The sequence below is a fragment of the Somniosus microcephalus genome, chromosome 34, assembly GCF_052327205.1.
Source record: "Somniosus microcephalus isolate GS21.2 chromosome 34, FLI_Smic_1.0, whole genome shotgun sequence".
NCBI classification, from domain to species: Eukaryota; Metazoa; Chordata; class Chondrichthyes; order Squaliformes; family Somniosidae; genus Somniosus; species Somniosus microcephalus.
In genome coordinates, this window is record NC_141020.1 from 17,185,137 (window position 1) to 17,213,136 (window position 28,000).

Here is a 28,000-nt window from a genome sequence, read left to right on the forward strand (position 1 = left end):
CTAGGCTCTGTATACCTCAGTGCGTGCACGTATATTCGTATCCATAGGGACAGACAGCCGTGATATATCTGTACATTGTATAGTCAGTGTTTGCCTATTACCCAAGCATTGGCAAACAATTCAGACATGACTCAGGTGCCAGCCTTTCAAAATTGTTGCTTTAAACTTTTTATCACTGTCGGCATGCCATTTGAGGGTGGCGCATCTGTCCCTTGGGGGCATTGAAGGCATTGTGTGTCATCCATGGCTCAGTGGGTGGCACCCTCGCCTCTGAGTCAGAAGATTGTGGGTTCAAGTCCCACTCCAGAGACTTGAGCACAAAATTCTGGGTTGACACTCCCAGTGCAGTACTGAGGGAGTGCTGCACTGCCGGAGGTGCCGTCTTTCGAATGAGGTGTTAAACCGAGGCCCTGTCTGCCCCCTCAGGTGGACGTAAAAGATCCCACGGCGCTATTCCGGGGAAGAGCAGTGGAGTTCTCCCCTGGTGTCCTGGCCAATATTTATCCCTCAATCAACATCACTAATACAGATTATCTGATCATTATCACTGCTGTTTGTGGGAGCTTGCTGTGCGCAAAAAAATCCAAGCTGACACTCCCAGTGGAGCGCTGGACTGCCGGAGGTGCCGTCTTTCAGTTGAGACGTAAAACTGAGGCCCCGTCTGCCCCCTCGGGTGAATGTAAAAGATCCCACGGCCACTATTTAAAAAAGAGCAGGGGGAGTTCTCCCCGGTGTCCTGGGGCCAATATTTAATCCCTCAACCAACATCACTAAAACAGATTATCTGGTCATTATCACATTCCTTTTTTTGTGGGATCTTGCTGTGCGCAAATTGGCTGCCGCGTTTCCCACGTTACAACAGTGACTACACTTCAAAAAGTACTTCATTGGCTGTAAAGCGCTTTGGGACATCCGGTGGTGGTGAAAGGCGCTATATAAATGCAAGTCTTTCTTTCTTGACTGCATTTCACTCGTTATCTACGTCAGACCTGGGCAGTGCTCAGCCCCTGCGTCCCCACCCCCACAACCTTAAAGGGATCAGAGTCTCCGTCCCAATTTCCTGACCCTTGCGACCGGGGAACTGAGCAGGGACACAGGCCAGGAAATTAGCCCCGAGAAGCTTTGGTCCACTGCCTGATGGGGGCGGCGGAGGCAGATTCAATAGTAGCCTTGAAAAGAGAATTGGATAAATGCTTTAAGGAGAAAAAAAACTGCAGGGATATGGGGAAAGAGCGGGGCGGAGTGGGACTAACTGGATTGCTCTTCGAAAGAGCCGGCGCAGATACGATGGGCCGAATGGCCTCCTGTGCTGTATTATTCTACGATTCTAAGAAGTGAGGTAACGGAGAGACAGTAAAAGAGTGAGGAGGTCAATATAAACCATCACTGCCTGACTGACCGTCTGCTGGGGGCCACTGGGCTATGCACGGTCCATATAGAATTATTCTCGCTCGCTCTTCCCCCCCCCCCCCCCCCCCGCCCCCCTCATCCCAGAGACCGATCAGGCTCAGAGTTCCTTGTCCTTTCTCTGACTCTTTCTAACCACGGCTCTATATTTTTTTGGATCCCTCTTCTGTTATAAAGTGATGAAGAAGCTTGAATTGCCAGTGTGCCGATGACACGGAGCGTGGGAGTGGGGTCTGAAGGTGGGAGGAGAGAGAGACACTCTACTAACGTACCCTGGAAATAGCTGAGAGGAGTGCGGGCCTACCCAGTCAGAACTAAGAGGTGAACTGATCGAAGTTGTTAGGATATTAAAGGGGAACAGATCGGGTAGCTAGAGAGAAACTATTTCCGATAGCAAAATACTGCAGATGCTGGAAATCCGACATAACAACAGAAAATGCTGGAAAAACTCAGCAGGCCAGGCAACATCCGTGGAGAGAGAAATAGAGTCAACGTTTCAGGTCGAAACCCTTCGTCAGGACTGAGAAACACAGGAAATAAAACAGATTAAAAGGCCAGTTTGGGGGCTGGGAAATGGGGGTGAAAGAACAAAAGAGAAGTGAAGAGACATTAAGAGGTATTCAAAACCAGACGAGATGGTGATCGGACTAGTGGAGACAAAAGACGGCTCTAGATTAGGTGTGAAATGCGCTGGCAGAATGGGAGACAGCTGCCATGTGGGAGAGAGAAAAAAAAAGAAAGGGGGGTGGGTGGGGAAGGGCCAAAACAAAGGTGTGGATAAAAAATATAAGTAAAAAAGTAATAGGGGCCGAGGTTATGATCTGAAGTTGTTCAACTCGATATTGAGTCCGGAAGGCTGTAAAGTGCCTAATCGGAAGATGAGGTGCTGTTCCTCGAGCTTACGGTGAGCTTCCGTGGAACAATGCAAGAGGCCGAAGACGGTGAGGTCCGAGTGGGAATGGGGCGGTGAATTAAAATGACAGGCGACCGGAACTATTTCCGCTGGTTGGGGAGTCTAGGACTAGGGGGCAAAGTCTAAAAATTAGAGCCAGACCTTTCAGGAGTGAAGTTAGGAAACACTTCTACACACAAAGGGTGGTAAAAGTTTGGAACTCTCTTCCACCAATGGCAGCTGATGCGAGATCAATTGTTAATTTTAAATCAGAGATTGATAGATTTTTGTTAACCAAAGGTATTCAGGGATATGGGCCAAAGGCGGGTATATGGAGTTAGGTCGCAGATCAGCCATGATCTCATTGAATGGCGGGACAGGCTCGAGGGGCCGAATGGCCGCCTCCTCTCCCTATGTTCCCAACTAGGCCTCTGGTACTGCTGCACCTCGGTCTGGTCAAGAGTGACCGTCACTGGGCTGTAAATTCTTCTCTTGGGTTGTTAGGGTTATGGAAACAGGACATAATATGAGGGGGATAAGCAGCGAGCGGAGAACGAAGGCCGTAAAGTGGTTTAATGTGGGCTCGTAAAGCAGCCCGCAGTCGAGCTGGGAGACAGAGTGTGGAACAGATGTTTTTTTTATGTGCACTCGCCCTCATTCTCCAGCCCAAAGGGATTCCTACTAAAGGCGTATTATTTTTGCTTCCAAAAGAGGTTTCTTCCAGTCAGAGACAAAGCCACGCTGACCGATTCAGCCCACGTTGGCGTCTTATTTGTACTCTGGGCTCGAGCTGGCACCATCACAAGCTATCACAAAACGGAGAGACAGTGTGGGAGTCGGAGCTCCTCAATGGGAGGGCTGCAGGGGTGGAACTCGTAGCGAGATCTGTAGCTGTGAGTTGGGGCCTCTCGGTCAGGGTCGGTTCCCCATCCAGCGATTCCTTTGACGCCATCAGTTGTGAGAGATGCTTCCTGTTCGCTCTGGACTAAACGCTGCCCCCAGCGGTTATATCAGTGTCTTGTCTTAAGAAATGTAAAACAAGTCAAGAGGTGAGAAAATAGTTTGGTTACAGCACAGGAGGCCATTCGGCCCGTCGAGCCCGTGCAAGAGCACTTCAGCCAGTCCCACTCCCCCGCCCTTTCCCCGTAGCCCTGCAAATTTTTTCCCTTCAGATACTTATCCAATTCCCTTTTGAAAGCCGTGATTGAATCTGCCTCCACCACCCTTTCAGGCAGTGCATTCCAGATCCTAACCATTCGCTGAGTAAAAGGTTTTTCCTCATGTCGCCTTTGGTTCTTCTACCAATCACCTTAAATCTGTGTCCTCTGGTTCTCGACCCTTCCGCCAATGGGAACAGTTTCTCTCTGATGCGCTATCAATTACTCATAAAAGACTGAGAGTTAAGAGAGTAACTAAAGGCTTTTATTAACAAAAGAATGAAGGTCTGCCTCGAGTGGTCGACCGGTCCAGAAATACAAAGGGCTGGGGAGCAGTCACCTTTATACTAGGACTTGTGGGAGGAGTCAGCCGAGGCATGTCCAGGCATGTACACAGTGGAATACAAACAGTGGTTTACCACACTATCTACTCTGTCCAGACCCCTCATGATTTTGAACTCCTCTATCAAATCTCCTCTCAATCTTCGGCCATTCGACCCATTAATTCCATCCCTATAGGACAGTAACCATTCCCATTGAAGCCCATCCCTCCAGGACATTAACCCTCCCATCGAAGCCCATCCCTCCAGGACATTGACCCTCCCATTGAAGCCCACCCCTCCAGGCCATTAACCCTCCCATTGAAGCCCATCCCTCCAGGACATTGACCCTCCCATTGAAGCCCATCCCTCCAGGACATTGACCCTCCCATTGAAGCCCATCCCTCCAGGACATTGACCCTCCCATTGAAGCCCATCCCTCCAGGACATTGACCCTCCCATTGAAGCCCATCCCTCCAGGCCATTAACCCTCCCGTTGAAGCCCATCCCTTCAGGACATTGACCCTCCCATCGAAGCCCATCCCTCCAGGCCATTAACCCTCCCGTTGAAGCCCATCCCTCCAGGATATTGACCCTCCCATTGAAGCCCATCCCTCCAGGACATTGACCCTCCCATTGAAGCCCATCCATCCAGGATATTGACCCTCCCATTGAAGCCCATTCCTCCTGTACATGAACTTGCGCATCAAAGACCATTCCTCTGGTACATCAACTCTTGTTAGAGAGAGAGGTGGATATAAGCTTATCTGATTTTGACTTGGTACGAGGGAACATCACATTGACATTTGCTGATGTCGCATAAGTAGGCATTTAGCAAACCGAGATCAGGAATGTATTCGTGAAGTGATACATTTTGGGAGAATAACAGGGAATGGGAGCGTACACTCAATAGATACACACTAAAGGGTGTGAATGAACAGAGATATCCAGGGATTCAAATACAGAATTCCCTGAAGGTGCAAGTGCATTGGATAAGAACATAAGAAGCAGGAGCAGGAGTAGGCCATTCGGCCCCTCGAGCCTGCTCCGCCATTCAATAAGATCATGGCTGATCTGATCTTCGCCTCAACTCCACTTCCCTGCCCGCTCCCCATAACCCTTGACCCCCCTGTAGCTCTGTCTCTCTCGGCCTTGAATATATTCACTGACTCCGCTTCCACAGCTCTCTGGGGTAGAGAATTCCAAAGATTCACGACCCTCTGAGAGAAGAAATTCCTCCTCATCTCCGTCTTAAATGGGCGACTCCTTATCCTGAAACTGTGCCCCCTAGTTCTAGATACCCTCCACGAGGGGAAACATCCTCTCAGCATCCACCCTGTCAATCCCCCTCAGAATCTTATGTTTCAATAAGATCCCCTCTCATTCTTCTAAACTCCAATGAGTATAGGCCCAACCTGCTCAACCTTTCCTCATAAGACAACCCCTCATCTCAGGAATCAACCGAGTGAACCTTCTCTGAACTGCCTCCAATGCAAGTATATCCCTCCTTAAATAAGGAGACCAAAACTGTACGCAGTACTCCAGGTGCGGTCTCACCAGCGCCCTGTACAGTTGTAGCAAGACTTCCCTACTTTTATACTCCAGCCCCCTTGCAATAAAGGCCAATATTCCATTTGCCTTCCTAATTACTACCTGCATGCTAACTTTCAGTGATTCATGTACAAGGACCCCCAGATCCCTCTGTACCGCAACATTCTGTAGCCTCTCTCCATAAAGCCATAAGAGAGACCAGTAGCATTTGGGGTTTTGTAAATAGAGAGACTGAGTGCAAGAAAGTGAAGTGGTTGTGATTTGTGACCAGGCAGTGGTTAGACCACAGTTAAACTACCGAGTGCAATTTTAGGCATCCCTTTATAGAAAGGACATTAAATCCAGAGGAAGAATTAAGTGTGAATTCAGCTGGGTAATTACAAGGAGAGAATTGAGATAATGGGACTATTTCTACTGGAGCAGAGAAGGACTAGAGGAGATATAATACAGGAAACTTTTTTTTTATCCGGGACCGACGTGGTGCCGGTTCATCAAAAATTCCGGATTTCCGAAAGCTATAGTAAAAGATACGGAGCTGAGAGCTCCGTATAAAGCAACAAACCCTAGGCTCAAAACAACAATGGCCACAAGTTGCAAGCGTCTCTGTAGCTTAGCAACAGCTGCAGCCACACCCTTGCACAGCAACACATGGAGGAAGGCAAGTAATAAAAGTTACCTGAACCTACTCCTGAATTTTGCCGGTTAACCGTGATTTCCGGTTATTTAGGTGCCGGTAAATCGAAAGTTTCCTGTAATAGGTTTTGATGGGTGAGTAGGAAAAGACGGTTTCCTTTGGGACGTCAGTAAAGAGGGATCATAAGTTTAAAATCGTCACGAAGTGAAAGTGAATAGAGAGGTTAGAAGCAATTTCTTTAAAATGAAATGTTTTGCCACAGTGAGCAGTTGAATCCGAGACCGTTGCATCTTTTAAGGGATAAATATTTGACGCAGAGGAAGATACAGGACTCTGAGGAGAGAGCACAGGTACGATGGGCCAAATGGCCTCCTTCAGGGCTGTAAACCTCTCCTGGCTGGAGTTAAAATACCCAAAATGATTACTTCACTACTGAAGGCACGAGTAACCTGCCACTGATCGTGGAGGGTCTGCAGCTCAATGATGCCATTGGTTCAGATGTCCTAGTCGGGCTCGGAGGGCAAAAGCTCAATAAATTCCCAGGGCCGGACACTATGAGCCCAAGGAGACTGGGGACGGAATCTGCAAAGTGCCGATGGTCATCGTGACGAGGTCAATGAATACAGGGGAGGTCCCACTGAATTGGAATCAAGCCAATGCAGTTGCTATTTTCAAAAAAAGGAGACAAATTCAAGTACAGGTAGACTATCCTTTATCCGCACTTCTGAAAACCGAAAATCTCTGAAAACCGAAAGTTTTTTTGTGGAGCGTAAGTCGTGCGCACTACATAACCTGAGTGGCGCCAAACATGACCCGACGCGGCCGATGCTTTTCTGACCTGATTTGCGGGCCAGCTTAGCGTAGGAGTCAGCCGATATCTGGCTTTCCCACAACTGGCGGTGGCAGTCGAGCCCCAGACCCCTGCTAAGTCAAGGAATTCAGATATGGAGCAAGGGGAGCTGTAAACAGACTGTGAGCGGCAGCACAGAGAAGTAGAATGAGACACGCAACAGTCGCAAGAGGTAGCCTGAACTTTTAAAATTTATATTAAATACAAATACTAATTACCAAATTAATTTAATGTTCAGAGTTTCCCAGTCTGAAATAATACCTTCTGAAATCCGAAAATTTCCAAAAACCGAAACACAGCTGGTCCCAAGGTTTTCGGATAAGGGATAGTCAACCTGTAACTACAGACCCATTAGTGTTACGCCAAAAACTGGGCAATGGAACCGCTCATTTGGAACGAATTTGCGGAGTGCCTGTAAGAACACAAGAACATAGGAAATAGGAGCAGGAGTCGGCCATTCGGCTCTTCAAGCCTGCTCTGCCATTCAATAAGATCATGGCTGATCTTCTACCACCTTCTTGCCCGATCTCCATATCCCTCGATTCCCTTAGTATCAAAATCTATCAATCTCAGCTTTGAATATACTCGACGACTGAGCATCCACAGCCCTCTGGGGTGGAGAATTCCAAAGATTCACAACCCTCTGAGTGAAGAAATTTCTCCTCAACTCAGTCCTAAATGGCCGACCCCTTATTATTTTGCGACTGTGAGGAAATGAGGAGATAACCCAGTAGATGCAGCCAATACAGTATTGGAAAAAGCCGATCCTGCCTGGCCAACCTGCTTCTCAAGACATGGACACTGGGAAGCCTTGTGATGTAGTGTACCTGGACCTTGGTTTCAAGTTCAACCATGACTGCAGGACAAGGGAACACACACCGGGAACAGGCACATTCAAGATTGCTGTCAAGAGGCCCTTCTCAACACAAAGTGATTGATGGCTGGATTGGGCTCAGGAGTCTTTCAAATCAAATCAACTTTTATTGTCACTGTTAGTGCACATGTGCAGTACAACGAAATGTAGGCTTGCGGCTCCCGAGAGTGTACATTTAGATTAAGACATTTAAACATTCAACATACATTTGGCTTGTAGTATATTAACATAAACATAACCATAATAAAGTGCATTGGCAGATGTGCAGGCTTTAGAGTTTATTTGTGGAGTTCAGTAGGATGACAGCCCTTGGGAAGAAGCTGTTCCTAAATCTGGTCGTACGGGTGCGAATGCATCTGTAGCGTCTCCCAGATGGCAGGAGGGCGAACAGACTGTGGCTGGGGTGGGTAGGGTCTTTGATGATGGACCGTGACCTCCGTAGACAGCGTTTCTGGTATATATGCTCTATGGTCGGTAGCCGGGTGCCGGTAATGCGTTGGGCAGTTTTGACTACCCGCTGCAGGGCTTTCCGGTCATAGTAGCTACAGCTGCCATACCATACTGTGATACAGTTTGTCAGGATGCTCTCTATTGTGCAGCGGTAAAAGTTAGAGAGGATCAGGGGTGACAGGTTACATCCCTTCAGCCTCCTTAGGAAATATAGGCGCTGCTGGGCCTTCTTCACCAGAGAGGAGGTATTGAGGGACCAGGAGAGGTCTTCCGTGATGTGGACTCCGAGGAACTTAAAGCTGTCCACCCTTTCCACCACAGCCCCATTGATGTGGATGGGGGTGTGACTTCCACCTTTAGACTTCCTGAAGTCCACAATGATTTCTTTGGTTTTCTTGATGTTAAGGGCCAGGTTGTTATCGGCGCACCACTTCACGAGATGCTGGACCTCCTCCCTGTAGGCTGACTCATCGTTGTTGGTGATCTGGCCTACTACCGTGGTATTAGATACTTTAGAGACATTAGATACTTTGACATTGCAGGTTTCTATGAGATAGGTGGGCAGAACCCCCCAACCTTGCTTTGTTGCCCCCCTGGTTGACACCTGTGCGCGGTTGCATTTTTCTCACCAGCAGAGGGAGCACATCACTGACCAGAGCAGGACATTCTGTGGGGCTGGAGGGGATTGACGTCCGATTTATGGGCTTCGAATTACAATTATGCAGCATAGGCCCCAAGCATGGGCGAGGCCGGCAACCCAGGTAGATCTCAACCTCCCAGGTAACGGAGGACGTGTGGGGGCCCCACTGGAGGCAGCAATGAGGAGTGTGGAAGAATGGGAGTTTACAGCCTCCATACCTCAATGGCTGAGCCATACAGACTAGCAAGGTCCCAGGTTATTTTCCCGGTCTGTACTGAATTAGCTGCTAGGCCTGGTTCAGATGCTTCAGCCCCCCGGGGAGGGGTGGCAGCGAGAAACCAGCCGGGGTTCCTGCTTCCAGTCGCTATACTGCGACCCCTAGAGTCGCAGAGTTATACAGCACAGAAAGAGGCCCTTCAGCCCATCGTGTCTGCGCCGGCCATCAAGCCCTGTCTATTCTAATCCCATTTTCCAGCACTTGGTCCGTAGCCTTGTATGCAATGGCGTTTCAAGTGCTCATCTAAATGCTTCTTGAATGTTGTGAGGGTTCCTGCCTCTACCACCCTTTCAGGCAGTGAGTTCCAGATTCCAACCACCCTCTGGGTGAAAATGTTTTTCCTCAAATCCCCTCTAAACCTCCTGCCCCTTACCTTGAAACTATGCCCCCTGGTTATTGAAAGTTCCTTTCTATCTACGCCCCTCATAATCTTGTACACCTCAATCAGGTTCCCCCTCAGCCTTCTCTGCTCTAAGGAAAACAACCCCAGCCTGTCCAGTCTCTCTTCATAGCTGAAGCGCTCCAGCCCAGGTAACATCCTGGTGAAATGACAACAGAAAACGCTGGAAAAACTCAGCAGGCCAGGCAGCATCAGTGGAGAGAGAAACAGAGTCGACGTTTCGGGGATCTATGTACCTGCACACCAAGGTCCCTCTGATCCTCTGTCCTTCCTAGGGTCCTACCATTCATTGTATATTCCTTTGCCTTGTTAGTCCTCCCAAAATGCATCACCTCACACTTTTCGGGGTTAAATTCCATTTGCCACTGTTCTGCCCATCTGACCAACCCGTCTATATCGTCCTGTAGCCTGAGGCTTCCCTCCTCGCTATTTACCACCTCACCAATCTTCGTGTCATCTGCGAACTTACTGATCATACCTCCGACACTCACGTGCCGGTTTGGGGCCTAGGGGGTGAGGAGCCGGCTCCTCTGTGATGCCGTGGATGGTTGAGCAGCCGGTTGACTTGCGTTTTAGCCTCATGCATAAAATTGGCCCCTCGGGGCCAACTGCCAGCAAGAGTCAGCAGCTCCAGGCGAAGGGGGGGGCGGGCAGGGAGGGAAAATCAGGTGGGGTGGGGGGATGCGGTGGGAAATTGCACTTTGTCAAATTAACTTCATGGTTGAATTGCCGTCCCGCTAATTGTTCTCAGCCCAGCAGCTGTGGGCCGAGAGGAGCGTAACGATCTGTCACGGTTCCCTGCATCACCACGAAACCACCGGCACAGCGGGAATGCATCTCGTTTAGCGAAGTGTCGACTGTAACGCGGGATGCCGTTGGCCACTGGTACCCCTTACAAGACAGATGGTGCAAGGCGAGGGTTGTACAGCGGCTGCTGCCTCGGACCTGGGCGGGTGGTGTGAGTACCTGGCATAGCAGATGTGAGCCAAGCTTAGTGAAGGAGAGATGGAGTGTTACTGATACTGTGTTTGTGTGTGTGTGTTTTGGGTTACAGGATTAAGTAATCCAGTGGCCGTGTGAGTCCTTTCCGAATGCTGGCGTCACTGTCTCCGAGTGACCCGGGACCCGTGCTGCACCAAGCAGGGCCGCTCGGCGCAGGAGCTAGGGCGCCTTGGAAAGGGCGCCGTCTACAGTGGCATTATGTTGGGGGGGGCCAGACCAAGGGCTGGAAAGTTGCGCGGAGCGCTGCTCTGCCCTGCCTTAGTTGGTAGCGATCTCGCCTCTAGGGTTCAAGTCCTACACCAGAGGATGGACTACAGAGGCTGAGCCTCCAGTGGAGCGCTGAGGGAGTGCTGCACCGCCGGAGGTGCCGCCTTTCTGATGAGACATTAAACCGAGGCCCCGTCTACTCTCTCAGGTGGGCGTAAAAGATCCCACGGTCACTATTCGAAGAAGAGATGGGGGAGTTCTCCCCGGGAACCTGGCCAATATTTATCCAACATCATTAAAAAAAACAGACGATCTGGTCATTATCATGTTGCTGTTTGTGGGAGCTTGCTGTGCACAAATTGGCTGCTGCGTTTCCTACATTACAACGGTTACTCCACTTCAAAAGTACTTCATTTGCTGTGAAACACTTTGGAACGTCTTGAGGTCATGCTATATAAATGCAAGTTTTTTTTACTGGATCTTTGGAACTGAAGGATGTGAAGTGGCAACTTCAAAAAGCAAGTGGGTGAATACCTGGTTTGGAATAGTGGAGAGCAACGAGCAGTCGTGGGTTCTCACCCGCACCCTGTGCTGGTATGGGCAATGTCATAAATCGCAACTTCTACAAGAAGTAACTCGAAGTACTACTGAACGGCCAGCTGAGGGCACTGTCCGAGGAGTATAAATACTCGGGCGTGGGCCCACCTTGACCAGAGACAATCTGGAAACAGGAAGCTAGTGACTACTAACTAGACCTCCATGTTTTGTTACAAGTCGATTAAAGCCTTGCTTTATGTACGACCAAGTGCGTCGTGAGTCTTTATTACATCAGGCTTAATAACATGGATGGGGTGGAGCCTTGGCAAAACATAGAAGCATAGAAGATAGGAGCAGGAGTAGGCCATTCGGCCCCTCGAGCCTGTTCCGCCATTCAATGAGATCATGGCTGATCATCCAAACTCAGTACCCTGTCCCTGCCTTCTCCCCATATCCCTTGATCCCTTTAGCCTTAAGAAATATATCTAACTCCTTCTTGAATATATTTAATTAATTGGCCTCCACTGCCTTCTGTGGTAGAGAATTCCACAGGTTCACCACTCTCTGGGTGAAGAAATTCCTCCTCATCTCAGTCCTAAATGGCTTACCCCTTATCCTTAGACTGTGACCCCTGGTTCTGGACTCCCCCGCCATCGGGAACATCCTTCCTGCATCTAGTCTGTCTAGTCCTTTTAGAATTTTATAACTTTCAATGAGATCCCCTCTCATTCTTCTAAACTCCAGCGAGTACAAGCCCAATCGACCCAATCTCTCCTCATACGTCATTCCTGCCATCCCAGGTATCAGTCTGGTGAATCTTCGCTGCACTCCCTGTTATAAATCTCATCATTCATCAAGAAACTACTCGTGAAATAATGCCGCCCTTACCCAATCCGGGCCTACGTGTGACTCCAGTCCCACCCTCCAGACACTCCCCAGGTGGAGGAGGTTCCTGACCCATGGTTGTAGTTTTGATTGGCAGCACAATGAGCCAATCACAGGGGTGAGGGCGGACTTAGACCTCTCCCTCTCTACCTGGACAACAGGTGGTCTGCTCAGGTTTGAATTTTAGAAAGAAAGTCTTGCATTTATATAGCGCCTTTCACGACCTCAGGATGCTTCACAGCCAATGAAATACTTTTGAAGTGTTGTAATGTAGGAAACGCAGCAGCCAATTTATGCACAGCAAGCTCCCACAAACAGCAATGTGATAATGACCTGTTTTAGTGATGTTGGTTGAGGGATTAAATATTGGTCAGGACGCCGGGGAGACCTCCTCTGCTCGTCTTTGAATTAATGCCAGGGGATCATTCATGCCCACCTGAGAGGGCAGACGGGGCCTCGGTTTAACTTCTCATCTGAAAGACGGCACCTCCGACAGTGCCGCACTCCCTCAGCACCGCACTGGGAATATCGGCCTAGATTTTTTTTTTGTGCTCAAGCCCCTGGAGTGGGACTTGAACCCACAACCTTCGGACCGCAGAAGTGAGGGGCGCTACCCGCTGAGCCATGGCAGTAGAGGTGAACTCCTGGTTGTAAGGGATGCAGGGTCCGCTTACAGGTGAGACTGGTGACGCAGAGTGTCTTGTGCAGACCCCAAATTTCCATCAATGGATTACTACTCCCTGGGGATTCTTGGCTTACTTTGGAGAGGGCTTCTGTGTCAGAGGAATTTCTCAAACAGGGAGCAAGCTTCCACTTGCTGTCATTTTGAAGATTTGAAATGAAAATTTAACACAAGTTCCTGGCGATGGGAATGGGTTGCACAATGCACCCTTAGTATGCAAAGCTCTGTTGTGACCCTCTCTGTTCCACCTTCATTAATGGCTCTTTTAACTCTACTCTGTACAGGAAACTTTTTTTTTTAATCCGGCACCGACGGGACTGGCGTGGTGCCGGTTTATCAATAAGTCCGGATTACAGAGAGGTATAGTAAAAGGTACGAGAGCCACAGATCCAGGCGTCCCTGTTGCTATGCAACAGGTACAAGAACCCCGGTTACAGGGCCACAGATCCAGGAACGGCCACTGATCTGAAGTAAAACTTACCTGAATCTACTCCTGAATTTTGCCAGTTAACAGGGATTTCCGGTTATTTAGGTGCCGGTAAATCGAGAGTTTCCTGTACTGCATAGCCTACTAGGTTCTTCATTAATCAGCCCACTCTTAGAGGAAATGTTTATGATTAGATGTTCTATCTATTCCTCCTAATCAATAAGTTTCTTGAAACATTACAGTCAAGTGGTTACAGATTTATTCAGCATAACCATCACGTCGTAATTATGTCGTAATTACAATCACACCCGATGATTGAGGATTCAAACGCGTTACATTTCTGAGCCCAGTATTCAGGTTGATCAAACCCATCGAATCCAAATTTTGGTTGCAATTTGCTATTTTTAGACATTTGTCTCTGCCACGTAGCAGGGATAAATCGGCATGGTTATACCAAAAGTTTAAAAACAACTCCATATAAGGAGAAACTAATAAGGAACCAGGGAGGTTATGCTTGAAAGAAGGACTTGCATTTCTGTAGCGGACGTCTCGAAGCGCTTCACAGCCTTAGGATGCTTTACAGCCAATGAAGTACTTTTTGAAGTGCAGTCACTGTTGTAATGTAGGAAATGCGGCAGCCAATTTGCGCACAGCAAGATCCCACAAACAGCAACGCGATAATGACCAGATAATCTGTTTCTAGTGATGTTGGTTGAGGGATAAATATTGGCCAGGACATCAGTGAGAACTCCCCTGCTCTTCTTCAAAATAATGCCGTGGGATCTTTTACGTCCACCTGAGAGAGCAGACGGGGCCTCGGTTTAATGTCTCATCTGAAAGACGGCGCCTCCGACAGTGCAGCACTCCCTCAGCACTGCACTGGGAGTGTCAGCTTAGCTTTATGTGCTCGAGTCCCTGGAGTGGGACTCGAACCCACAACCTTCTGACTCAGAGAGCGTGTACTGCCCACTGAGCCACAGCTGACACTTGAACGGTATGAAACACGAGTTAGGCCACAGCTAGAGTACTGCGTGCAGTTCTAGTCACCACATTACAGGAAAGATGTGATCGCTAGAGAGGGTACAGAGGAGATTTACGAGGATGTTGCCAGGACTGGAGAGTTTTAGCTATGAGGAAAGATTGGAGAGGCTGGGGTTGTTTTCTTTAGAACAGAGGAGGCTGAGGGGAGATTTAATTGAGGTGTATAAAATTGAGGGGCCTAGATAGGTCCTTCCTATCAATTCTATTTCCCCTAGCAGAGAGGTCAATAACCAGGGGGCATAGATTTAAAGTAATTGGTCGGAGGTTTAGAGGGGAGTTGAGGAGAACTTTTTTCACCCAGAGGGTGGTGGGGGTCTGGAACTCACTGCCTGAAAGGGTGGGAGAGGCAGAAACCCTCATCACATTTAAACAGTACTTGGACATACACTTGAAGTGCCGTAACCTACAGGGCTACGGACCAAGTGCTGGAAAGTGGGATTAGGCTGGATAGCTCTTTTTCGGCCGGCACAGACACGATGGGCCGAATGACCTCCTTCTGTGCCGTAAATTTCTATGAACCTAGACCTTATCAATCGCCCTGTCAACGAGCTGTATCCCTCCCCACTAACCCGCTCCTTTTCCATTTGAGCTAGTGCGATGAGTAGCTCCTTGTTTTTGTTATCGCACATTGCTGTTCGACCATGTGGGTCTGTTCTGCATCCTTCAACACAGCCTCACTATCTGGTCCTCACATTCAACATCAATTTTAATTAAAAAGATAGTGATTTGACGGTTGTTTTTTCTCTGCAGGACAAGCTGGTGTCCCAGCAACTATATCAGTGCTTACGATTCCCTCAAGCTTGTGAATCAGTCCCTACTGGCACATGGCCCATTAAGACACATTCTCTTAGGTCGTGACTTCGCCCAAGCATTATTAAAACAGTGCGTGCTGCAAGGGTCAGTAATCAGTTCAAAAGTGCAGTGGTTACCACCTTAGAATGGCTGTGTAGCTTTATGACTGTAGCATCCATTAAAGAACGAACTTGCATTTACATAGAAACATAGAAAAATAGGAGCAGGAGTAGACCATTCGGCCCTTCGAGCCTGCTCCGCCATTCAATATGATCATGGCTGATCCTCTCTCTCAATACCATATTCCCGCTCTCTCCCCAAACCCCTCGATGCCTTTTGTGTCTCGAAATCTATCTATCTCCTTCTTAAGTATATTCAGTGACTTGGCCTCCACAGCCTTCTGTGGTAGCGAATTCCACAGGTTCACCACCCTCTGAGTGAAGACATTTCTCCTCATCTCGGTCCTAAACATCCTACCCCGTATCCTGAGACTGTGACCCCTCGTTCTAGACCCCCCAGCCAGAGGAAACATCCTCCCTGCATCCAGTCTGTCTCGCCCTGTCAGAATTTTATACGTTTCAATGAGATCCCATTCTTATTAATTACTTTATTGTTAACAAACATTTCCTTTGTCCCCAATATATACTACCCCAATAATGCCTTCTCTGTCACATCATAAATGCTCTCTTCCTTATCAACTATACCGTCCATCTTCACATGAGCAAGGCTGTGACCGATCCACAATATATGCATAAATACTGTGGGGCAGAAAACTTGCAGCAGATCATGGTTGCCCTGCTTCCCCAGTGCAAACTGCCAGTCTTTGGCGGGACGCCCGCTAGAGCTCACCCAACATTATTTAACTGAGCTGACCGTAGCGCCTTTCACGACCTCGGGACTTCCCAAAGCGCTTTTCAGCCACTGTTGTCATGTAGCAAACGCGGCAGCCAATTTGCGCACAGCAAGCTCCCACAAACAGCAATGCGACAAACGCTGGATAAGGCTCTGGAGTGGGACTTGAACCCACAACCCTCTGGCTCGGAAGCGTGCGCGCTGCCCCGCTGAGCCACGGCCAACACCTTATTTATTAGTTATTTTAAGACGTTACAATTTAAGAATCTTTCTGCCCTACTCGACAAACAAAGGTAAAAATTTAACATTACGACAATATCAAACCACTCCAGGTAAGCAACAGAATATTCTGGTTAACCCTTTCCTCAAGCCCTATTATAAAATTCTGTTTTTTATTTCTTGGACTGTGGGTCAGACTGGCAAGGCAGTACTTACTGCGCATCCTCAGTTACCCTGAGAGAATTACGAGTCAACCACATTGTGTGCGACTTGAGTCATATGTTGAGCAGACTGGGTAACGATGGTGCTTTCCCTGGCGTGCGATGGTGCGATCTGAACTCTTGACCGCTAAGCTGCTGGTTCCAGGACCCGAACATAAGAACATAAGAATTAGGAGCAGGAGTCGGCCATTCGGCCCCTCGAGCCTGCTCGGCCACACGGCCCCTCGAGCCCGCTCGGCCACACGACCCCTCGAGCCCGCTCGGCCACACGGCCCCTCGAGCCCGCACGGCCCCTCGAGCCCGCTCGGCCACACGGCCCGCTCGGCCACACGGCTCCTCGAGCCCGCTCCGCCACACGGCCCCTCGAGCCCGCTCCGCCACACGGCCCCTCGAGCCCGCTCGGCCACACGGCCCCTCGAGCCCGCACGGCCCCTCGAGCCCGCTCGGCCACACGGCCCGCTCGGCCACACGGCTCCTCGAGCCCGCTCCGCCACACGGCCCCTCGAGCCCGCTCCGCCACACGGCCCCTCGAGCCCGCTCCGCCACACGGCCCCTCGAGCCCGCTCCGCCACACGGCCCCTCGAGCCCGCTCCGCCACACGGCCCCTCGAGCCCGCTCCGCCACACGGCCCCTCGAGCCCGCTCCGCCACACGGCCCCTCGAGCCCGCTCCGCCACACGGCCCCTCGAGCCCGCTCCGCCACACGGCCCCTCGAGCCCGCTCCGCCACACGGCCCCTCGAGCCCGCTCGGCCACACGGCCCTCGAGCCCGCTCCGCCACACAGCCCCTCGAGCCCGCTCCGCCACACGGCCCCTCGAGCCTGCTCCGCCACACGGCCCCTCGAGCCTGCTCGGCCACACGGCCCCTCGAGCCTGCTCGGCCACACGACCCCTCGAGCCTGCTCGGCTACACGACCCCTCGAGCCTGCTCCGCCACACGGCCCCTCGAGCCTGCTCCGCCACACGGCCCCTCGAGCCTGCTCGGCCACACAACCCCTCGAGCCTGCTCGGCCACACGGCCCCTCGAGCCTGCTCGACCACAGGGCCCCTCGAGCCTGCTCGGCCGCACGGCCCCTCGAGCCCGCTCGGCCCCTCGAGCCCGCTCCACCACACGGCCCCTCGAGCCCGCTCCACCACACAGCCCCTCGAGCCTGCTCCGCCACACGGCCCCTCGAGCCCGCTCCGCCACACGGCCCCTCGAGCCCGCTCCGCCACACGGCCCCTCGAGCCTGCTCCACCACACGGCCCCTCGAGCCTGCTCCGCCACACGGCCCCTCGAGCCTGCTCGACCACAGGGCCCCTCGAGCCTGCTCGGCCGCACGGCCCCTCGAGCCCGCTCGGCCCCTCGAGCCCGCTCCACCACACGGCCCCTCGAGCCCGCTCCACCACACGGCCCCTCGAGCCCGCTCCGCCACACGGCCCCTCGAGCCCGCTCCGCCACACGGCCCCTCGAGCCTGCTCCACCACACGGCCCCTCGAGCCTGCTCCGCCACACGGCCCCTCGAGCCTGCTCCACCATTCAATAAGATCATGGCTGATCTTCGACCTCAACTCCACTTTCCCGCCTGATTCCCCGAGAGTCCACGAATCTATCAATCTCGGCCCTGAATATACTCAACGACTCAGCATCCACAGCCCTCTGGGGCAGAGAATTCCAAAGATTCTCAACCCTCTGAGTGAAGAAATTCCTCCTCATCTCAGCCTTAAATGGCCGACCCTTATCCTGAGACTGTGACCCCTAGTTCTAGACTCTCCAGCCAGGGGAAACAACCTCTCAGCATCTACCCTGTCAATCCCCCTCAGAATCTTACGTGTTTCAATGAGATCACCTCTCATTCTTCTAAACTCCAGAGAGTATCGGCCCAATCTATCCTCGTTACCACTAGGCTACCTTCCCTTGTTGTGAGACCAGTGACCAATTGATCTGTGACTGCTAAGCTGTGCTTTGGAACACTGCTGGCAAAACACATCCCCCTGACTGCCCACAGAGGTGCTAAGGTGCCGAGCGTTGTGATGGTGAGCTGCGGTTCTCCTTTGAAGCGCACAGCCCAAGACACGGCCTCCGTTGCAGATGTAGAAGTTGACACTGAGGCGTCCCTTGAAAGTAGCTGGCTGTTCTGTCTGAAAGGTTGCCACATAAATACTGTGGCAACAAGAGCAGGTCAGAGGCTAGGTATTCTCCGGCGAGTGTCTCACCACCTGACTCCCCAAAGCCTTTCTACCATCTACGAGGCACAAGTCAGGAGTGTGATGGAATACTCTCCACTTGCCTGGATGAGTGCAGCTCCAACAACACTCAAGAAGCTCGACACCATCCAAGACAAAGCAGCCCGCTTGATTGGCACCCCCTCTACCACCTTAAACATTCGCTCCCTCCACCACCGGCGCACCGTGGCTGCAGTGTGTACCATCTACAAGATGCATTGCAGCAACTCGCCAAGGCTTCTTCGATAGCACCTCCCAAACCCGCGACCTCTTCCACCCAGAAGGACAAGGGCAGCAGGCGCACGAGAACACCACCACCTCCAAGTTCCCCTCCAAGTCACACACCACCCTGACTTGGAAATATATCGGCCGTTCCTTCATCGTCGCTGGGTCAAAATCCTGGAACCCCCTCCCTATCCGCACCGTGGGAGCACCTTCACCACTCGGACTGCAGCGGTTCAAGATGGCGGCTCACCCCCATGTTCTCAAGGGCAATTAGGGATGGGCAATAAATGCTGGCCTTGCCAGCGACACCCACATCCCATAAACTAATTTTTTTTTTAATGTGTTCATGGTGACGCACATGTGTCTTTCACAGCTTCATCTGTCCCATCTTGTGAAGCTTAGTTTAGTCGGTAGAGATTCTGGTGTTTAGTGACCTTGTTGCTAAGTTACAGGATGGAGAAGACATTCAATACTCGGTTGGATATTACCTTGAGTTTTCTGGGACTTGAGAGCAGTTGAGAGAAGCGCTGACCTGTTGGCTTTTACTGTAACTCATGCGAGGGCTTTATTACCACTTAAAGGTCTCCCATAAAGACTACGGGGGAAAAATTCAGTTGATTAGCGCCCTCCGTTAGCATCAGCAGCTGGCGCTAATGAGGCACTCGTGTAGTAGCGCCGGGGCGAGGCGAATCCAGCGGTGCACGGCAAATCCGGTCCCCCTTGTGCCGCCGGTATGAGATACCGCCAGGGACTTCAACACCAGGCAGATCGTGACGTCAGTGAGCATGCAACGCTCACTGGCCGCCTGATCTGCAAAATTGATTTTTGCCACCTACATCGACCAGACAGGGAGAGGAGGCGTCAAGCAGGCGGAAGCCAGCTCCAGGGACGTTATTTGAAGGGATCATGAGTAATGAGATTATGAGAGTAAGCTTGCAGGGAACATAAAAACTGACTGTAAAAGCTTCTATAGATATGTGAAGAGAAAAAGATTGGTGAAGTCAAGCGTAGGTCCCTTGCAGTCAGAATCAGGGGAATTTATAATGGGGAACAAAGAAATGGCAGACCAATTAAATACATACTTTGGTTCTGTCTTCACAAAGGAGGACACAAATAACCTCCTAGAGATGTCAGGGAACATAGGGTCTAATGGGAGGGAAGAATTGAATGAAATCAGTATTTGTAGGGAAATGGTGTTAGGGAAATTGACGGGATTGAAGGCCGGCAAATCCCCAGGGCCTGATAATCTACATCCTAGGGTATTAAGGAAGTGGCCCTAGAAATAGTAGATGCATTGCTGGTCATCTTCCAAAATTCTATAGACTCGGGCACAGTTCCCATGGATTGGAGGGTAGCTAATGTAACCCCCCTATTTAAAAAAGGTGGTAGAGAGAAAACGGGGAATTACAGACTGGTAAGCCTGACATCGGTAGTGGGGAAAATGCTAGAGTCCATTATAAAAGATGTAATAGCAGAGCACTTGGAAAACAGTGACAGGATCGGACAAAGTCAACATGGATTTACAAAAGGTTTCTATGAGTCCCAGCTGTCAGGTTGGTGAAGTTTCAGTGCTTTCTTGTCAGTTTGACATTATGCGACACTTTAATTCAGTAATTTAAAGGTTCTTCTGTAACAGGAGTGTTGTGGTAATGAAAAAGTAGTTATATTTATTCTTAAACAATATCAAAGTGCTACATTTGGTTTACATTAATGGGGGCTGTACTGGCAGTCGACCTCACCCTCCAGGATCTACAGTGGAGGCAGCGAGAAAGATTGGAACATGTGGCCAGTGGGAGGAGGAGGGACATAGAAACATAGAAACATAGAAGATAGGAGCAGGAGTAGGCCATTCGGCCCCTCGAGCCTGCTCCGCCATTCAATGAGATCATGGCTGATCATCCAAACTCAGTACCCTGTCCCTGCTTTCTCCCCATATCCCTTGATCCCTTTAGCCTTAAAAAATATATCGAACTCCTTCTTGAATATATTTAATGAATTGGCCTCTACTGCCTTCTGTGGTCCGTGTGGGAGACTTCAGATGGCCTTGCAGGATGCCGTCGACCAGCCCTGGGCCTGGAAGGCCCGGCTGTAGACTACACCACCTCAGCATGGGTGGCAGCAACCTGGACTGGCTGGATGATGGGCAGCGACAAGGGCAATAGCGCGCAGTGGCAGTGGTAGGAGCAGGAATGCTGTCGTCCTGAGCAGGTTCCTGCTCCACTGACCCACTCTCCGGGGCAGCACCTCAGCATCCCTAGCAATCTGTTGGAGCACAGATAACTGGCCTGCTGCAACACCATGAAAGCCCTGGTCGACGGTGGTAGACCCAGTCACGATGGCAGCAGTCAGAGCTTGCGTGGCATCAAGCTGAGACTGCATGAGAGCAGTCTGAGATTGGATGTCACCAAGCATAGACTGCATTACAGCAGTAAGACTTTGCGTCGCTTCCGCCTGTGCTGCAATGGAAGCTGCCATGTGAGTGAGTGTGGAGCAATGTGTTTGGGTGATGTGCCTGCTATAGTTGAATAGCTGTCATTGTGTGCAAGGTATGAGATGTGTGAGTGTTGGTAGGTAGCGATTGTTGGTGGGTGAGTGCTGGGGGTGTGGTGCTTTGGCCAGTGTGTGCAGACTGGTTCAGATGGTGGTATGTAGCATTTGTTGAAGCATTGACTCACCCTGACTACCCGAGTGAGGTTGTTAAATTTCTTCCTGCACTGTGTGTGGGTGCTGGGGACCACAGTGCTGCCCGAGACGTGCTGGGCTACCTCCCTCCACATGGTGCAGAAGACTTGCAGCGAGGGCCTCCTGCCATTTGCCGGGTAGAGCACTGCCCTCCATCTCTCCACAGCGAAAACCAACGCCTCCAATACTTGGTCGCAGAATCTGCGAGCTCTCTCCCTGGGGCGAAGATCTGCCATCAGTACAGCTGCTTGAGTCGTCCGGCTCCTCCTTGTTCTGCTTCTGCTTGCTGAGGCAGCTGCACAGCCAGCAATGCTGAGAATGATGTTCTGCAGCATCAATGAACCTCCCCTTTAAGAACAGGAAAAAACCTGTGGCAATGATGACTTGCGATTAGACTGCACCTGATATTGGTCCACTCTTTGAGTGTAACACCAATGAGCTTGGGCTTTAAGGCTTGAATTAGCGCTCCAATCATTTCTTTGTGCAGTGAGACTTAATTTTGCGCGCAGTCTAAAGCATTAGCGCCTGGCACTAATTCTCAAACTTTTCTAAAGATACCGCCCATTCCTGGGCTCTATTGAATTTCTAGCCCTACGTTCAGTGTCTCTCAGTGGGCCTCTCGTCTCCATCTCCCCAAGGCCCCATTCAAACCTATTAAATTAGTGGGACGTTGCCGACAATTATTTCTTGCTTTGAAGCCAAAAATTTCACCTTGGCAACCGAGGCCAGTTCCAGGCGTCTTGATGGGCAGCGGCCATTGTGGGCTGAGATCTCTGCGGGATGCTGAGGACGAACGCGATTGTGCGAAATGCCCCTTTCTGCTGTTGCAGCAAACTTGTTTTGTCTATTTTTTAATTGGGGTTAATGTTGTGGTGAAAATGGCGGAGATGGGGAACTTCATACAAACGCGGTCACGATTGATTGGGCCCAGCGCAATTTCAAAACCCCACATGTAAGAATGGGAGTGTGTTTTACTTCTAACTGTACAGGACCATTGAGGCTGCGCCCCCCCCACCCCACCCCCACCCCACCCTGTCAACTCTGCTTATTACAGGAAACTCTCTTTTATCCGGGACCGGCGTGGTGCCGGTTTATCAAAAAGTCCGGATTACAGAGAGCTTTAGTAAAAGGTACGAGAGCCCCGTACACAGCAACATATCCAGGCTTCCCTGTTGCTTAGCAACAGGTGCAGGAACCCTGGCCACAAGATCCAGGTGTCCCTGTTGCTTAGCAACAGGTGCAGGAACCCCGGTTACACAGCCACAGATTCAGGAACAGCCACTAATATGAAGTAAAACTTACCTGAACCTACTCCTGAATTTTGCCGGTTAACAGAGATTTCCGGTTATTTAGGTGCCGGTAAATCGAGCGTTTCCTGTACTGAGAGAGAGAGAAGTCTGTGTAGATTCACATCCCCCCAGGACGTCCTAAAGTACGTCACAAGCAACAAGTTACTTTTGAAGTGCGGTCACTGTTTTTCTGTAGGCAAATTCAGTGCTAATACATTTCTGCAGAGCAAGGTTCCACATATAGTAAATGACCGGTGACGTAAGAAAACTACTGGGCACTTGGTCTAAGCATTAAACAAGGCTTTAATCAACTGTTTTACAACATGGAGGTCTAGTTGTGTCCTTCACTAGTTCCTGTTAAGAATGTCCTGCGCAAGCTGGGCCCATGCCCAAGTATTTATACTCTCCCTGGACAGCGCCACCCGCAGGCCGCTCAGTGTTATTTCATAAGTCTTTCTTTCATGAATGACTGATTCACGTCAACCGGTTAATCGGTTTGGTGGCGATTAAGGGATGAATGTGCGCCAGGACACCGGGAGAATTCCCCAGCTCCTCTTCGAATCGTGCCTGGGATCTTTTATGCCCTCCTGAGCAGGCAGACATGGCTTCTGTTTAACGCCTTGTCTGGATGACGGCTCCTCCGACAGTGCAGCCAGTCCCTCAGTACTGCACTGGGAGCGTCGGCCTGGGTGATGTGCTCAAGTCTCTGGAGTGGGGCCTTGTGAACCAGGGCGAGGGTCCAGCCACTGAGCCACACTGGCATTTAAGTACTGGGAATACCAGGTAATATAATAGGGAAAGAACAAGTGGCCTATTCCTGCTCCTATTTCTTATGTTCTTATGACATAGTAGGTCAAGTCAGCATCGATACACGGGGAGAAATTCGGCTGCTTTGCGCCTCCTATTAGCGCCTGGGGGGGGCGGTAAAGGGGCACTATGGGTTAGCGGCGAATTTAGCGACACCCATGAGCTGGTTTAGTGCTGGCGCTAACTCTTCCCGCCTTGCCCTCCAGCGGCTCGCAGATCGTGACGTCATAAAGTGCGCAGCGCCCCTTTGCCGCCCCGGATGTGAAATTGCCTCCCCCCCCCCCACCCCCGCAGTATCGGCGGGCGTCAGCAACGGCGGGAAGAGGAGGCATCGTCACCTCGGCTGGCCGATTGGGGAGCGCTAATTAAAGGCAGTGGTTTTCAGGTAGGCCAAGCTTTATTCTTTGCGCCAGTCTGGTGCCTGCTGGAAGTTTTCGATGCTTTATTGCTGCTGCGAGATGCCCAAGCCCTCCACTCTCGGAGAGCGCCCGGGGGGCTGTAATGGCAACACCAAGCTGAGCAGAAGTGGGTTGTGCGCCATCAATGGCCCTTCCCTTTAAGCGAGGGAAGCAGCTTCCGATGCCGGTATCTTTGCGCTCCACGGTGTCCAGCGCTCTGCCGCTCCCGCCCCGCTCTCGCGCTTTAGGGCCCTAAGAGAAGTGGTTGCCGCTTGATTTAGCGCTCCACGTCCCTCTTGGCGTGCGAAAGCTCAATTACCTGCGATTTCAAAAGTTATGGGCCCAGACGGGACGATACGGAATATCTAGCCAAGAGGATAATGTATCGGCTATCTGATGGAGGGTCTCTGTTCAGATGCTGACTGACCTGTGTATTTCCAGTCATTTCTGTTTTATTTTAAGGGGATACCAGGGTTGGGTGAGCAGTTAATGTGTCTGATTTACGATGTACCTGTAGGTAGACTGGGCCTGGGGCACCTCCTCTGCTATTGCCTCTTTGTCTTAACAGCAACTCAAGCATGTCAACCTGGTCAACCTGTTGGAGGTGTTCAGACGGAAGCGCAAACTACACCTGGTCTTCGAATATTGTGACCACACGGTACTGAACGAGCTGGACAAGTACCCCAGAGGGTGAGTGAGTGACACCCCCTCCCTCCTTCCTCCCTCTCTCTCTCTCTCTCTCTTTAAAAAGCTGTCCAACTTTGCATCAATTCCCTTAAAAGTTGCAGTGCCGAAAGGTTCCGCTTTCCGTTCTAAAGGTGAACTAAAACAATTTCGTCCCTGGCCTCCGATCGTGTTCTGGGTGGTGTGATTGATGCGGACTCTGGCTCGCTCCCCAGGGGTGCTACTTTACCCTACTTGGCAACCGCGAATCGTGGCGCTGTGCCAGAACAAACGCCACACACGGAGCATAGCGCAGTGAGTCCAGGTCAGCGTGTCGCTCCTTAATCACGTTTAAAGCCCCGACTACGAGTGTCGGCTTCCTGTCTCCTATACGCGGTAGATAACGACCCCACCCTCTCTACACTGGTATATCATAGAATGATGCAGCACAGGAGGAGGCCATTCGGCCCATTGTAGCCTGTGAAAGAGCTATCCAGTTAATCCCACTCCTCCGCTCTTTCCCCATAATTTCCCTTCTTCGTATATTTTCCCCATTCCCTTTTGAAAGTTATTATTGAATCTGCTTCCACCACTTCAGGCAGTGCGTTCCAGATCATCACATCTCGCTGCATTTTAAACAAAAAAAATTCCCCATGTCACCTCTGGTTCTTTTGCCAATGACCAATCGGTGTCCTCTGGTTACCGAACCTTCTGCCAAGGGAAACAGTTTCTCCTTACTGTTGGAAAGCCCCTCATGCTTTTGAACACCTCTATCAAATCGCTACTTAACAGAGTGAGAGTACAAAATGCTGCGGTACAAAGGGATCGGGGGTCCGAGTACATGAAACACAAAAAGTTAGCATGCAGGTACAGCAGGTCATTAGGGTGGCTAATGGAATGTTGGCCTTTATTGCAAGGGGTATGGAGTGTAAAAGTAGGGAAGTTTTGATGCAGCTTTACAGGGCGCTGGTGAGACCGCACCTGGAGTACTGCGTGCAGTTTTGTTCTCCATATTTAAGGAAGGATATACAGGAAACTCTTTTTTATCCGGGACCGGCGTGGTGCCGGTTTATCAAAAAGTCCGGATTACAGAGAGGTATAGTAAAAGGTACGAGAGCTCCGTACACAGCAACAGATCCAAGCGTCCCTGTTGCACGGCAACAGGTGCAGGAACCCCGGCCACAGACCAAGCGTCCCTGTTGCATAGCAACAAGTGCAGGAACCCCGGTTACACAGCCACAGATCCAGGAACAGCCACTAATATGAAGTAAAACTTACCTGAACCTACTCCTGAATTTTGCCGGTTAACAGAGATTTCCGGTTATTTAGGTGCCGGTAAATCGAGAGTTTCCTGCACTTGCATTGGAGGCAGTGCAGAGAAGGTTCACGAGGTTGATTCCTGGGAGGAAGGGGTTGACGTATGAGGAAAGGTTGAGCAGGTTGAGCCTATACTCATTGGAAGTTAGAAGAATGAGAGGTGATCTTATTGAAACATAAGATTCTGAGGGGGCTCAACAGGGTGGATGCTGAGAGGATGTTTCCCCTAGTGGGGGAATCTAGAACTAGGGGGCATAGTCTCAGGATAAGGGGTCGCCCATTTAAGACGGAGATGAGGAGGAATTTCTTCTCTGAGGGTCGTGAATCTTTGGAATTCTCTACCCCGGAGAGCTGTGGAGGCGGAGTCACTGAATATATTCAAGGCGGAGATTGACAGACATTTGAACTACGAGGGAGTCGAGGGGTGTGGGGAGAGAGCGGGAAAGTGGTGTTCAGGCCAAGATTGGATCAGCCATGATCTTATTGAATGGCGGAGCAGGCTGGAGGGGCCGATTGGCCTCCTCCTGCTCCTGTTTCTTATGTTCTTAACCTTCTTTCTAGTCTCTCCACATAACTGAAGAAAATGGTACCATTCTAGTAAACCTCTTCGGCAACCTATATGGTAGGTTCTGCCCTCCCTACACTGGTATACACAGTAGGTACTGACCCCAGCCTCCCTGCCTGTAAACAACACCACTCCATTACTCCAGTTCCTCCCTCCAAGCTCTGCATCCAGCTGTCCTCAACTCCCACTGTCGAGCAGCCTGGGTTTGTCGCCGTCTCCTGTTTAACCATGTTAATGTCAAGAAACAGCTTGTTGCTGTTGGGATCGTGGGTCCTTTGGGTCTGGGGGGGTTGGGGGCGGGGGGGGTGATCATCTTGCCATGGCCAATACTTACAGCCAGGGACCCATGTTGCTACCTGCTGTATCTTGGCTGGCTCAGGACCTTAATTTTTTCTTTTTTATTTGTTTATGGGATGTGGGCATCACTGGTAAGGCCAGCATCTATTGCCCATCCCTCGTTGCCCTTGAGAAGGTGGTGGTGAGCCGCCTTCTTGAACCGCTGCAGTCCGTGTGGTGAAGGTACTCCCACAGTGCTGTTAGGGAGGGAGTTCCAGGATTTTGACCCAGTGACGATGAAGGATCGGCCGATATACTTCCGAGTCAGGATGATGTGTAACTTGGAGGCGGTGGCGTTCCCATGCGCCTGCTGCCCTTGTCCTTCAAGATGGAAGAGGTCGCGGGTTTGGGAGGTGCTGCCGAAGAAGCCTTGGCGAGTTGCTGCAGTGCATCTTGTAGATGGTACACACTGCAGCCACGGTGCGCCGGTGGTGGAGGGAGTGAATGTTTAAGGTGGTGGATGGGGTGCCGATCAAGCGGGCTGCTTTGTTCTGGATGGAGAATGTGGCTCCTCATTCTCCATTAATGAGCCAATGGAAACAATATTTTCTACCTGGGGTGGAAAGGTGATCACACAAGCCATTGTAAAGATATCCTCCGCTCTGTTCTGCAGATGAAAGGTTCTTTTCAACTGTGTAATCCAGTTATTATCAGTGATGTGTTTTTTTTTATATTCATGCAGTCACTTAGCGTTAATGGTATCGCTGCATTCTGGCAGTGTGGGTGGCACCAGGGACTAGCTCGAGGCCTTTGTCATTGCACGTTATCTGGGAGTCACTAGCTGGTTGCCTGGCAACGCATTGTGCCTGGAACTTCACACCAAGGCCTAAAGGGGGAAGAATTCTGCGTGTTCAGCTGTGCGCAGTTAAACAACTAAAGGAAACCATTTCAAAAGGCCTGAGAGGAGCAACAATCGAACACAAAGGGTATGAGGAAAAGGTTAATCCATGCAGGAATTGAGATATACGATCCGGCCTTTAACTCTGGCAGAGAGGCCTTCGGGGGGGGGGGGGGGCACTGAGCTTAGGCGCTTGCCTGACCTGCCCGACTCCACTGCATTGGGATCATTTCATGCAGACAGAACGTTAGTCTACCGTCCTTGCAGGAGCCGCCATTTGCATTTTATTAAAAAATGTTTTCCATTTGGAACATTCCACATCAAGTCTCTAAGCTACTTTCGGAAGATACCACGTGAGCG

The 28,000-nt window shown here is 50.7% G+C and overlaps 1 protein-coding gene across 1 annotated transcript in view; it reads left to right on the forward strand.

Moving 5' to 3' along the window:
* The window catches only part of LOC147096831 (cyclin-dependent kinase-like 1), an 83,933-nt gene that overhangs the window by 21,363 nt on the left and 34,570 nt on the right, over positions 1-28,000 (forward strand). The window contains exon 2 of the mRNA XM_085973476.1: positions 24,490-24,611. Coding sequence (XP_085829602.1) covers positions 24,490-24,611 — 122 coding nt within the window. The remainder of the gene's footprint in view (positions 1-24,489; positions 24,612-28,000) is intronic.